Source organism: Cryptomeria japonica, chromosome 7 (genome assembly GCF_030272615.1).
Source record: "Cryptomeria japonica chromosome 7, Sugi_1.0, whole genome shotgun sequence".
Lineage (NCBI taxonomy): Eukaryota > Viridiplantae > Streptophyta > Pinopsida > Cupressales > Cupressaceae > Cryptomeria > Cryptomeria japonica.
Genome location: NC_081411.1, coordinates 697,123,490 through 697,137,009, shown reverse-complemented (window position 1 = coordinate 697,137,009; position 13,520 = coordinate 697,123,490). Strand labels below are relative to the sequence as shown.

Sequence of the window (13,520 nt, the reverse complement as noted above, 5' to 3'; positions counted from 1 at the left end):
CTTCTAATAATATGATGGATTATAGATTACTTTAAATTATATTTTTTCTTTCTAATAAGACCTTATTAGGTCACTTTCTCCTCTCTACTTCTACATGATCCTATATTTTATGGTAAAACTATATGTTGCATTAAAACCTTCAATATATACTCTTTATTAGTAAATTTCTCAATACATCTCCTTTATATTTTGATATCTATTTTTACCTCTAAAGACTACTTTATTGTAATTATATAATACTTTCTTAGCTAGGACTAACCCAATATTATTTCAAATACTAATGTCTCTATTGTGATTGCTAAAATTATAAACTCTTATTTTCCTTAATCTATTGGGATCCTTCCATTTATCTCTCTGCTACACTTATATTTTTACAAACATATATTTTCATAAATCCTAAATTAAAACTCCAAATTTATAGATTTTTAGTTTCATGAAACACTTATATCATCCTTATCTTAATACCTTAATAGAAATAAGCAAAATAATATCATCATTTTTAGTCTATCTATTGTATCTCATTTAATTACTAATAAACTACATTGATACTCCGTAAGTACTTTCACAAATGCACATATTATGTTTTTTTTAGACAAAAAATAGTAAAAACAGGACCAAGCAAAATTAAAAAAGAGATGAAACCTTGACTCATTGATCATGAGTCCCATAAATATTTATAAAGCAAAAATGACAGACAGAGAGAGGCAGCCCATCAATACCTGTCAAATTTGTCCTTGCACTTTGGCATATCCTCACCATAAGCATTAAGAAAAGCTCTCCTCAAATATTGTGAGCATGATATTACCCCTAGAATAGCTTGAGATGTGACATATTGTGAATAATTTGAACAGCCAAAACGCCCACTGGCCACACAGATATCAAACATCTTGGAAAATCATCGACTTGCCTTCAAAGCTGAATATGCTTCAGAAAAAGAATTTTCCCAGCCTACTTGTTGCAGCTGAATATGCAAAATGCAGCTGTCTTGTCTTTAAAAGTTCTTAAGACTTAATTCAAAAAATGATATTGCCTATCCGGGTCGTGTGGTTGACCGAGGATACTGAGAACCAACATCCCCTGATCCATCATGTTGAAAAGTAGAAGGATATCCAGAAAAAGCAGATGGAGTCCTGAATGCACCATTTCCAAGTCCATGTACTCCATGGTAAATGCCAGCATGAGAACTGCTAGAAGCGACAGAATCCCACCTCAAGTACTCTGGTTCTCGCACAGCCCAAGGATTTCCAGAAAATCCATCCCTACTCCAAGGTATGCCGTGATCACCCTGCCGATTTGTATCTCGCATGCTTGCTCTTCCATCCTGAACCCCACTAGGAGTTGCAAACGCCCATTGCAATTGTGCATGAGAATCACTTGAATGTCCTGTCCTTCCAGCTCCACCATGGCTTCTATTACTCCAACTGCTTGAAGTACCTAAAGCATTTCGATTAGATCTTGCAGGAGGTATAGGGCCTCTCCCACCCTGAGACTGGTTCTGTGCAGGTGGTTCGGACCAGATGGTAGAAGCATTTGAAACATCTGCAGTCCTCTGCTGTGCCCCTGTATCAGTTGGCATTCGATATGGACAAGACCTCTCGTTGACTGGAATTAATCTTGATGAGCTGGCAGTATCCGACGACATAGAACTTGGCATTGGCAGTATATGATGAGACCACTGCCGTCCATCTGGAGATGTAAAACCTTGAATACCAGCAACCTCAGCACCAAGAGACTCATTCTGAACATGATGCTGCAAAGCTCCAATCATAGATTCATAACCAAGATGATACCTTGATGGCCTAGAATCATTACCAGGACCAAAGGGAAATGAGGGTGGCAAGTTTCCACAAACAACATTGACAAGTAAATCAGGACAACCACTTGCCGAAGGATCAATTCCTTCTAATGAAACAGAAAAGTGTGAATACGATGAACCTGGATAAGGGCACCAATTTGTAGTTCCGATATGCTCATGTGAAAAGAGAAACTCTGATACACCACCATAAATATCATAGTCACCATCTTCATAACCCATCTCTTCAAATGGACTATCATCTGGCAAACCACCCCCATTCGCATAAACCCACTGACCATCTTCAATGTCTCTGCAATTTGGGCACTGCATAATCCCCTTTGCATTGTATGCAGATCCAATGCAGTCAAGGTGAAAATAATCCCCACACTTGAGCTTGGCAACAGAACGCTTTGCAGCATCCACAACAACAGCTTCGAGACACACAGAACATTGATTGGCAGCAGCCCCTTGAACCCTGGGTTTCTCGTCTACCTTCACTGATCCCTCCACATTCGAGGCCTCCATGGCCGAATAACAATACTTCTGAGAACAAAATAATCCAAAAAGCTTCAAAACCCCTTTTCCTTAGACGAAAGCAAATCCCCACATCACATATCAAATATATATATGCATCCAAGAAAGCAAATATATATATATATGAAAAACACCTGACGGAAACAACAGAAAAGCGTCCGCTCCTTTAGCTTCTAATTGAATCCCCTCTTCGAGAAGGTTTTTTCCTCGCAATATTTTGAAAAACAGAAAAGCAAGCTTTCTTAATCTCTTCAACGGCCTTTTTCTTTGCTTCGCCCTAAACTAACCGTCGTATTTTCGCGGCATAGAAAACCACCACAGAGCCAAATTTCTACCCCTTGACACTGCCAACGAAATCTAATGGCATTGTCTCCAAGAGCAGGGTTCTGATTTCAATCCTTCCTCGGAAAAAATCAAAACTTCACCGTTCTTTTCCCGAATGCTTAATTGCCCAGTCTTTTAGGTAAATCCCGAAGATTTCCGGCTATGCGGATTCAGATCGAAAAACACAAAACCCAGGGTTTGAATAAACAGATCCAATTTCCCAGAAATCCCCCAGTTTCGTAGAAATACAACTGTCGTAAAAGGCAAGCTTACCCGTTACTGTAGCGCAATTGGGTGCAGAGGAAATTGTCTGCAATAAGAATTTCAAGAAGATTCCGACCGTGCCTTCGGTGATTACAGCCGGACTGCAGAAAAAAAACGTACATGTTATGTTGATTACATTAATGTTTACTATTTATATGCTAAAACAGAGCAATATAAAGGGTCGGCAGCAATGGAGTTATGGAACATTCATATTATTTAGAAATATTATGTAAGATTTAAAACTTGCAAAAATTGGCATAAAAATTAATTAGAAAATAACAAGAGGAAAAAATAATATAATCCTTACATTGACTAAAAAGAAAAAAAAAAAAAAAGAAAACATGAAAAACAATATATTATCAAAAATAATTTATATAATACTTTTCCATTTGAAATCCATAATAAGAAATTCCTTATATAATTCTCTCACATCTTATTTGAGTTATCTCAAATTTGGCTACACGCAACCACATAATCCTAAAAAAATAAATGACCAATAAATTCTAAAATTATCTCATTATATCATTTTTTTTATTATTATGAAAAAATTATATTTACTAATGTAAAACTATGTATTTGAGATTTTATGTAGGTACAATGGTGCAATATCTGTAAAAAAGCACCTTAACATTCTTATTGATCATGGATACAATTCTCAAAATCAAGTTTTATCACCATTATTGTCTGCTATTGATGCTTCTAAGACACTCGCTCAAGAGCTTATATACACATTATCTCCAAGGGACATCATTAATGTGGTTACATTCAACGAGACTAATGCAGATGCATTCTTTCCTGATCCGGTATGTGCCATAATAATTTTAAAATTTATTAAGATTATTTATAGATTTATGTTCTTTAAATGATTTTATTGTTAAAAATATTACATACAAAATTTTATTTGGAGAATAAATTTCTAGTGAAGCTAATAGGTATTTAAATTTTCATGTTATAGCAGTTTAATGGTAACTATCAATATTTATAAATAATTCCATTTTCCTTACAATGCATGAATTCTAGATCCACTTAAACAAAAAGGAGATTATATTAATGATAAATAGAAGTAGATAATAATTGTTAAAAATTTTAGCCTTAGCTTTTTTTAAATACAGATCTATTATTAAAAAGAAAGGGGACAATACATGGTGAACGATTCACTAAGTCTTGTTAAATTGTCGATCAAAATGATCAAAACCAACATATTACAACTCAAACACTACCTATGATTATAAAAACGTGATATAGAATATGTATCCCATCAAAATAATAAAATAGAAAATATTAATCTTAAATATAGTTTTGATTAGTTTTATTCATATGTAGCTAGAACATATTTTAAAAAATCTCTAAAATGTGCAATGATATATAAAATAAAAACATTTTTTAACACATTTAAAATTTGGTTCCAATTATAATCCGCGTGATAAATTTAAGTGCTATGAATGTTTGGTCTCCAAGAATACATTGAATCCCCAAGACAAAGAAATGATATGTCATTTTCTAATTTGTTAAAACAAAAATAACAAATTGTCTTCTTGATTGGAACTTAGAATAAAATGTTAGGTCTCAATCATGAAGATTTGATTCGCTTGAGTTCACCTATATTCCATACAATGTTGCATATTTCAAAAAAATTATTAGAAGGCCTCTATGTTAAAGTAAACAAGGTAATCACATAATCACTTAATTAATTAATATATCATTAGGTATCCTTTTACACTAACATAGCTAAGCTAAACTTAGTTCATGCAATTGTATTGTCTCGAGTCATATGATGAGGGCACATGTCATGTGATCTAATATAATATTCACCAAGGGTTTCGTCTAGAGATTTGTCATCCTTATTATAAATATTTATTGTTGTATATTGTATAATTCATATTTTTTGAATTAAAAGTAATTATCAAAACTTAGATAGAAAATTAGTTATTTTTTCTCTCTTGTATGATAGGTTTATTTTATTTCAATTGATTTCTAGGAGTTGTGGGGTTCGAGAATAAACTCTAACATAGTTTCAAAGCACCTAATCTATGATTACCAATCATTGTTTAAATAAATTTAGCCTTAATCATTTAGAAGGTTCATCCTGAGGAAAAAATGACATCACCAAATTTTGTTGAGAACATGCAAAAAATCTTATATCAATAGTTTAGACATTGACATTAGTGTAGCATCCTAAATTGTATCCATATGCAATTTCATTCTCACATAGAACTCACCTTGGTGCTTCATCATTTTATGCCCGATGACTATCTTGATTCTACTCACACCACCCCACAAACCTACATTTTCACCATGTTTCCTATATTTTCCCCAAGGTTGAGTCTCAATTATTAGGACTAGGGCTGTAGGGTGCCTTGGTCCTAGCTTAGGACCCACAATGCCATAGTCCTCTCAATCAGCCCTCGAATTTGGTCTTCAATATGATCACATCAAGTGAATGGGGAATTAGATCCCATGTTGTCCTAGTCTGAAAATTCAAATAGTTTTTAGGCAGTTAAGTATAAGAAGAGGTCTACCCCTCTAATTTGAGACCAAGTTGTCTAATGATCTCAATTGCACTCTAGAAAATTTAATTCAAGTGAGCAAGCAATAAAAAATTCATCAAGCATTAGAAAAAAGTGAAGTCAAGTTTAAGCATTCAAGATGGAATCCATGATCAACCTTCTATGAAGACAAATTACAATTCATCCTAAAACCCTTGTATGAGGATTCAAGTAGGCTTCATCAAGGTATACATTTCAATTACAAGCATTCAATTTCAAATTCAACCTTTCCCTCTGTAGATGGTGAAAAATTAAGGTTTTCACCATAGAAGGAAGAAACCGCTAATTTTTTCTTGGAGACCATTACATTAGGGAAATATAGAAATTTGATAGATCTAAACCTAAGAGGTCTAAATTTTGATTAGATTCTAGGGGTTTAAGTGTGCCTCTTCTTTCCCTTAAGTTGAATTGAAGTATTGAATTTGCTGAAATTAGGGTAAAAGTGTTGGAAAGTGATGTAAAAATGCATAGTAGGTTATAATCATTGGATTGAGCCATGAACCTAGATTTGAGGATTGCAAGAGTATTCAGATCTATTCCCAGAAGGAGCTCTTGATTTGTCGGGATTGGTATGGTAGTCGCTCGAGTGGACTCCAAACTTTTTGCACTCCAATGGGGCATCAATTTGTCTCTTTAAATAAAGCTTATCCTAAAGATTGCAGCTCCATACCTATTCCTACACACACTAGAGAAGGGAAATAGGTTGGGAATAGTGGTTTTCCTTAGGTAAAACCCAAGTTTTGGAATTAACCATGAAATATAAATGAAATATGATTGAATTGCAGTAAAGGAAATGTTCTCCTTTTGAGGGAGATGTTGAGTAATGACTGAAACATAAATTCTATACCTCCTTGTGAAGTTTTGTTTGTCTCCACACAGATGTAGGGTTTTATGAAGTCTTCAATAACATAGAACATGAATGTCAGCTCCAATGCTTGAATCTTGACTTTATCTCTGCTCTAATGCTTGAAGGAAGATTGATTGCTTGCTTGCTTGAACTTGAATGCTTGATTGCTTAAATTTATTGATAAATATTATTGTTGTATGATCAAATGAGAGGGCTAGACCTCTCTTTATACTTTCCCATTGAAAAATAACTTAATTTTCTGACATGAGTTGACAAAAAGTTGCAATTCCCATTGAAATCACATGACCATTAAGAGGCCCAAATTTGGGTCCTAATTGGGAGGACCAGGGCACCACACCCTGGTCCTAACCAGTCAAAGACCAATTTTGAGGGGCAGGACAATTTTCAAAGTGAAAATGATGATAGATATGCATAGCAAGAGAAAAAATGGGTCCCTTTTAGGCCTTGGAGCATGAACGCAAAGGTGAGGGCCCAAATGTGGACAAAATTGTAAAGGAGTACAATTTAGGATGTTACATTTAGCCCCCACTTTAGTGGGACTATGAGACAAAGAATACTCTCGATAAAGTACAAAGGCATGTTGAAAGACTTTCATCAAGATGCTAAGGAGGCAAGACACACCAAGCCCCCAGTGGACTTTAGGTATCTTACTACTTCCAAAATCAAGATAAAAGGGACATCATAAGAAAGAGAGAGAAAAGAGAACCATGACTACTGGCCTAGTAAGGTTCACTTACTATGGATCATGAAAAGAAAAATATCAAAATTACTAAGAGAAAGGCTAAGTTAGCAAAGTAACTTGAGTATCGAGATATGAAAGAGAGAGAAACATTGAGTGGAGTGTATGCGACCATGTTAAAGTGATTGCATACACCACAACATGAGCAATTTATTTATGGTAGTATACATTCCTCCAAAAGAGAAGCACATTATCACAACAATGTTCCCCCAAGAGAGAACAAATCAAAGGATAATGGTCACAAAACACAAAACACAAAACACAAAAGAGTTCTACTTAGCTCTAGGGTTAGTATTCTCTTATATATGATAAGTAATGTATATCATGTATGTATTTTCATTTAATTGTCCCCATCCTCCAAATAAAGTATAACCACAATGGAAGAAGAGCACATGTGTCTTTTGAGTCAATATGGGAGAGACCAAAAGATCTCAATGCTTTGCATTGTCCTCAAGTAGACAACACTAGGGACACCAAATAGAAAAATTGCGATACAAATAGAAGAAGGTTACAAACAAGCAAGAGAGGAGAGAGAGATAGAGAATCTACAACACGAATGAAGCTAACAAGAAAGTAATCCGCTTCCCAATATTGCTAATTTTTTTTTGGGGAAGGTGGACAATATGCAAGAGAAGCCACTTGAAAATGGATATACCACAAGTTTCAAACAAGGACAATGCTCTAATGATGGATCACTTTGTCTTTACTAGGAGCTAGGATTAATCCTTTTGAAAATTATTTAGATAAATCATTGTCAACATCAACATATTCATATTCATCACTTGAATAATCATTTATAGAATGAACATCATTTTCACCCATCTCTTTATCAAGATTCATAAAAATAGGATCTTTAATTGGAATATAACATGAACCATCATTTTTCTTAAGCATTTTATGTCTTGGAGATTTAGGTTGAACTTCATCCCCAGGGTTAGGAAAAGGCTTGTCAACATTTGGAGCCCTCAGGAAGGAAATAGGTTGAGAGGCAAGTTCACGAGCTCAAGAACAACGTCTATGTTGGTGTTCTCTCACACAATGGTTTCTTTTAGTTTTAGCTGAAGGTTGTGAACGTTTAGAGTCAATAGGCATAGGATTCTTCTCTTCCTTTAAAGAAGGATGAAAGGGAGAAGGTTTTAAAGGTTGAAATAGAGGATATGTTGGGCACTTTTCCTTTGTAAGATGTAGGAGGCAGAACCACAACATACAGAGGAGGAGTAGATGGTGTAGGAAGAAGATTGGGTCCATCTTGAGGAGGAGGGATAGGTCTACCATGAAGAAGAGGAATGTAATTAGGATCTCTAGGCTTACTTAAGGATAACATCATATCATTTTTCCACCTTTGATAAGATTGAAAAAGAGAATCACATTGAAGCTTAAGAGGTTCAAATTGTTTAGACCAAAAGTAATCAAGATTAACATCTCCATGCCTCAATGTGGGTTGGTATATGTTATGATTAATTATTATGATTTTTTCATTATGAGGGAATTTCAAACACTTAAGAACAATAGAAGGAATCACTTTTATGGAAGAGAGCCAAGGATTCCCAACTTCACACTAAATTGATCCAATGTAGGAATGATAGAAAAATTGACATCTAAATACTTAGTACCAACCTCAATGGGAAGAGTAATAGAACCAATAGCGGGACAAGAGAAACCATCAAAGATTTTAATCACCACATCAAATTTATCATATATTACTTGATGCAATTATAAGGTATAAAGATATTCTTTAGTTATCACATTCACCATACACATGGGATCAATGACCATGCCTCGTGAGAGAATGTCCTTGATCCTCACAATGATACATAGTGGGCCATTAGGTGCTTCAATAGTCTCACTAGGATAAAAGGTGATACACAGGTCCTTAGGAGGTGTAGGTTTATTGATAAGATTCAACACATTACTAGACTCAATGCCAAGAACATTAGGAGAAAAGGAAAGATGCTCGAACTCAATCACATTAGTAGAATGGGAAGGCAAAGGATTAGTAAATATTTGAAGGTTTTGATTAGGAAGAGGTACGAATTTATTCCCTTTATCATTCACTCCAGCTACAGATATGGTATTGTTATCAATAAGGTTTCGAATTTTACTCCTTAGGGAATAACACTTTTTAGTGTCATGACCGAGTTGACAATGATATTGGCAAAAAGATTTGGCATCATGATAAGGTGGAAAAGGTTGGTTATGTCAATTAGTTTGATGGGAGGAAGTTTCAACATATTCTTTTGTAACAATTGTGTCATAATGCTATGCAAAGTTTCAAAAAGAGGTGTAAATTATTTTCTAAAATACTTGGATAAAGGAGGCACACCTGTTGCTGGGGTTGCTACCTAAGTAGTTTTGTTATCATTGAACTTAATGAATCCACTATTCAGTTTAAACTTCACAAAAGGTTGTTGAGCACTTTCATTCTTATCAACTAAATCCATTGAAGGGGATTGTTCAAATTGACTCACTTGAAGCTCATAGTTATGTAGTACTGTGCACAACTGCTTAAAGGAAGTAAACTCATAAAAGAGAAGCTTATCCCCAATGTCCTTTTATAAATTAGAAATAAAAATTATTTGACCATCTTGATTAGGCATAGGATGATAAATTTGAGAATACAAATGCTTATATCTACCAATAAAATCAATCACTTTTTCGTTAACACCTTGCTTACAATGCATTAAACCAGTCAAAGTAATATTAGGACCAATATTATTATGAAATTGTTGAATGAAATCATTAGCCAATTGTTGAAATGATGTAATTGAATAAGGAGGCAAATAAAAATACCATTTCAAAGATTTATCCCTAAATGTTCTAGTAAACAATTTAGCCAAAAGTCTTTGATCATAAGAAAAATCACTACACAGAGTTTGAAATGTTTTCATGAGTCACGGGACCACCTTTTTCATTGTAAAGCTCCAATTGAGGGACTTCCAGATGTTTAGGAGGGATAGCACGAATACTATCATTAGATAATGGGCTCGCTACATCAAATGTGGGCACATTAAACTTGTATTGGTTCATGGAAGCTATTTGTTGTTGCAAGGATGACACAAATTGAGCTAGGCTATTAATAGTTTCTTTGGTGGAAGGGTTGAAATTAGAAATGTTAGATTGGGATGGAGGAGTAACATTGTTAAATGAAGGAGGAGTGAGAGTTGAGAAATACAACACCATAGGAGCCCAAATGATCTCTGCAAGCTGAATAACTTGTTACAAGCAGATGCAAGGAAGCAATAACAGAAAAACAAATACACAAAAAATATGCTCAAAAGATGAGAGCTTAATATTCACTAAATGTGTAGTGTGATAATACTTACAATACAATGAAAAGAATTAGCCTCTAATAGGTCAAGAAACCCTAAAAAGGAAAACCTAGGCTTGCACATAATAATTAATAAAAGAATTAATTATTATGCACCTAAAGTTAGCTTAAGTGTAAAAGAGATAAAGGGAACTTAAATAATTAAACAAATATTATTTAATTAATCAAGTAAAGACTTGATTACTCTAACACCCCCCCTTAAGCTAGACTGAGGGAGAAGCTAAAACCTAGAACTGCTATTGAAAGCAAGAAAGATGGGTCTCAACAACAAGCCCTGATCAGGTACCCAAATACAACCAAATCTCTATGAACCAGAGAAATAGAGAAAACCACGTGGGAAAAAAACTCTACTCCAAACAAAGATAAAAAAGGCAAGAAGAAGGACTAAAAAAGCCTCCAAACAAGAATGTTCCAAAAAGATAGGAACAAGAGAAGATCAGAAGAATCACTGAAGCATGAAGAACCTGCAAACATTGTCGAAGAATAACTGCTGATCTGAAGAACCTCCACTAAAATAGAACATGACCAGGTAGAGAAGACTATAATTTGTATGAGTGCCCTCAAATGACACTACTCGAATCAGAAGGCAAACAGAGGCAAGCACTGAACTCGAAGGTACAGATGGCATGAGAAACCAAAGCTTGAAGAGCTGATCAATCCAACCATGAAAGCATTAGAAACAATAGGACAAACCTCCCCATAATGTTGAAGAGGGAGAGGGACAGGTACACTGAAAAGAATGACCAACAAGAATTGCACGACGAAGAACCAAGAACATCAAAGGCACAAAGAAAGTACATAGTGTCGTGGAAGGAACACTCAATTGACACACAACATGAGGCAAATGCCATGGAACAAACACTCACTGGACAAAGGTAGATTGCAAACAAAAGACAAACATCAACCCCCTCATGGCACTTTATAAGTAGTGCATGTACAATAAGGCACAAGATGTGCAAGATCCCAAGTAAACAATGCATGATGGCACTTTATCTCAGTGTGTTTGCATAAAAGAAGCTACAATGATAAGAAGACTGGAAATAGAAATAACAACCAAAACCAAGACATCCTACTCAGAGAAGAGATCCTAGGACTTGAAACAACCAAGATATCTACCAGAGTGCTGAAAAGAAAAACACTGAATAAAATATTCCTGGAGCAGAATCTGGAAAGAAAAACCATATGGATGGAAATTACACAGAATAAGCTTTCCAATGATATAAAGTTTTCAGAAAAGGGAGTTCGAATGCTAATTCTATGGCCCCGGAAGTGCAAAAAAGAGACCCCACTTTGACTGGAAACAAGTAGTGAAACAGAAAAATTGGGAAAACATTCCAACACCACAAGGTCCGGCTTGGAACCAGCTTTTTGATGCCTATTCATTTTCAAAAAAATGACTCTGTTTGCCTAAGTTATGGCAAAAAAAACAACCCCCCCTAAAAGAGGCAAGAGGGAGGTGCAACGGGGGCAGGGCCGGGTGGAGGTGGCCCATGGGCGGCGCTCCGGTGGTGGGAAGGTGGAACAATGGTGGCTAGGTGGAGGAGCTACGATTTCTGACAGAGGAGTTGTGGCAGCCGACGAGCATGGGCGGCGTAGGGGGCGACCAGGCGGGGCAAAGACAGCGGTGGCTGGGTGGAGGGTTTCTGGTGAGTGGCGGGGCTATTTTTGGCAGGCGTGAGTGGGGAAGGTCGGTGGCGGTCGGAGGAGAAGCAACCACAGGGGAGCAGCAGGGTCGGCGGGGGCCGGGAAGGTGGGGCTGGCGTTGACAGCGGCGACAGGGTCTGCGGCATGTCAGGGGGCGTACTGTGGGGAGCCCCCAAAAAAATAGATTTTGGAGTTTTTTTAAATAAAACTTGACGATTTTAATGATTTTTAATTTTTTTGATCAAAATATCATTCATCCTTCTTGTCGTAAAAAGGCATTTTTCCTCGAACTGCGTGCTAAGGCTGTACGACTTGATACTAGAGAAAAAAAACTCCTAGAGGCTCAGGAGCCAAAAATGGTCAAGTTTTATATGACCATAGGGTTTTTTGGGCCTTTTGAGCATGATGGTGAGGTCTATTTAGGCCCAAAGTGTTCAGAAAAAAGGCCTATCCCTAGGTGCATAAAAAATTTCCTGAAACCCTAGATTTGCTTCCTATGCAAAAAAATCTCAAAACAAGAACAGATAGCTGCAGATCTGAAGCTCTGATACCATGCGAGAGTTGAGAAATACAACACCACAAGAGCCCAAGTGATCTCTGCATGCTGAATAAACTGGTATAAGGAGATGCAAGGAAGCAATAACAGAAAAACAAATACATAGAAAATATGCTCAAAAGATGAGAGCTTAATATTCACTAAATGTGTAGTGTGATAATACTTACAATACAATGAAAAGAATTAACCTCTAATAGGTCAAGAAGCCCTAAAAAGGAAAACCTAGGCTTGCACATAATAATTAATAAAAGAATTAATTATTATGCACCTAGAGTTAGCTTAAGTGTAAAAGAGATAAAAATAACTTAAATAATTAAACAAATATTATTTAATTAATCAAGTAAAGACCCGATTACTCTAATGGGAGGTTGAGAATAAGTTGGAAAACTATGGTAGGTAGGTATGGGAGATGATTGGGTAATAAATGGAAGACTCACGAAAGGATGGATAAAAGAGTTTTGATTATTGATGTTGCCCCCTTGACTAACATTTGTAGGAGTATCTTTTGCAGCCTTTCTCTCTTTGTTTTGTTTTTTTTAGTTTCTCTTTTGCTTATCTCTTCATTATGTAAGCGAGTTTCGGGTCCCTTAAAGCCTAATTTTCCTTAATCAAAAATATTTGTAGGAGTAATATTTTTTATGGAAGTAGTCATGATGTTTGATGTGAAAGTAGCTACACTAGTGATAGAGGTAGTCAAAGGAATATAATGATTAACTTCTCTAGGGGGTTGAGTGTAACCAAGGACTTCCACACAAATTTTCAAAGGCATGATATTAGTGTCAACAATATGAGCAAGGCCATGCAACAAATTAATGCCAACTTTATCACTTTTAACCATTCTTTTTAATCCTTTAATAAATGGGATAACCTCACTTTCTAGGTATTGTTGAGGATTTTTAAATTCATTGTCAATCTTCTCCAA

General features: G+C 35.7%; 1 protein-coding gene across 1 annotated transcript; it reads right to left on the bottom strand.

Moving 5' to 3' along the window:
* Nucleotides 1-624: 624 nt before the first annotated feature.
* LOC131033076 (E3 ubiquitin-protein ligase RFI2-like) lies at nucleotides 625-3,016 on the bottom strand. The gene is made up of 2 exons (XM_059207717.1): nucleotides 2,927-3,016; nucleotides 625-2,338 (listed from the first exon to the last, which is right to left on the bottom strand). Exon 2 carries the CDS (start codon nucleotides 2,318-2,320, stop codon nucleotides 1,031-1,033), a length of 1,290 nt encoding a protein of 429 aa, XP_059063700.1. The 5' UTR covers nucleotides 2,321-2,338; nucleotides 2,927-3,016; the 3' UTR covers nucleotides 625-1,030.
* Between the last annotated feature and the right edge of the window lie 10,504 nt (nucleotides 3,017-13,520).

Bases quoted from the DNA above. Each gene is read 5' to 3' on its own strand.
- LOC131033076 (XM_059207717.1), bottom strand. From the start codon at position 2,320: ATGGAGGCCTCGAATGTGGAGGGATCAGTGAAGGTAGACGAGAAACCC.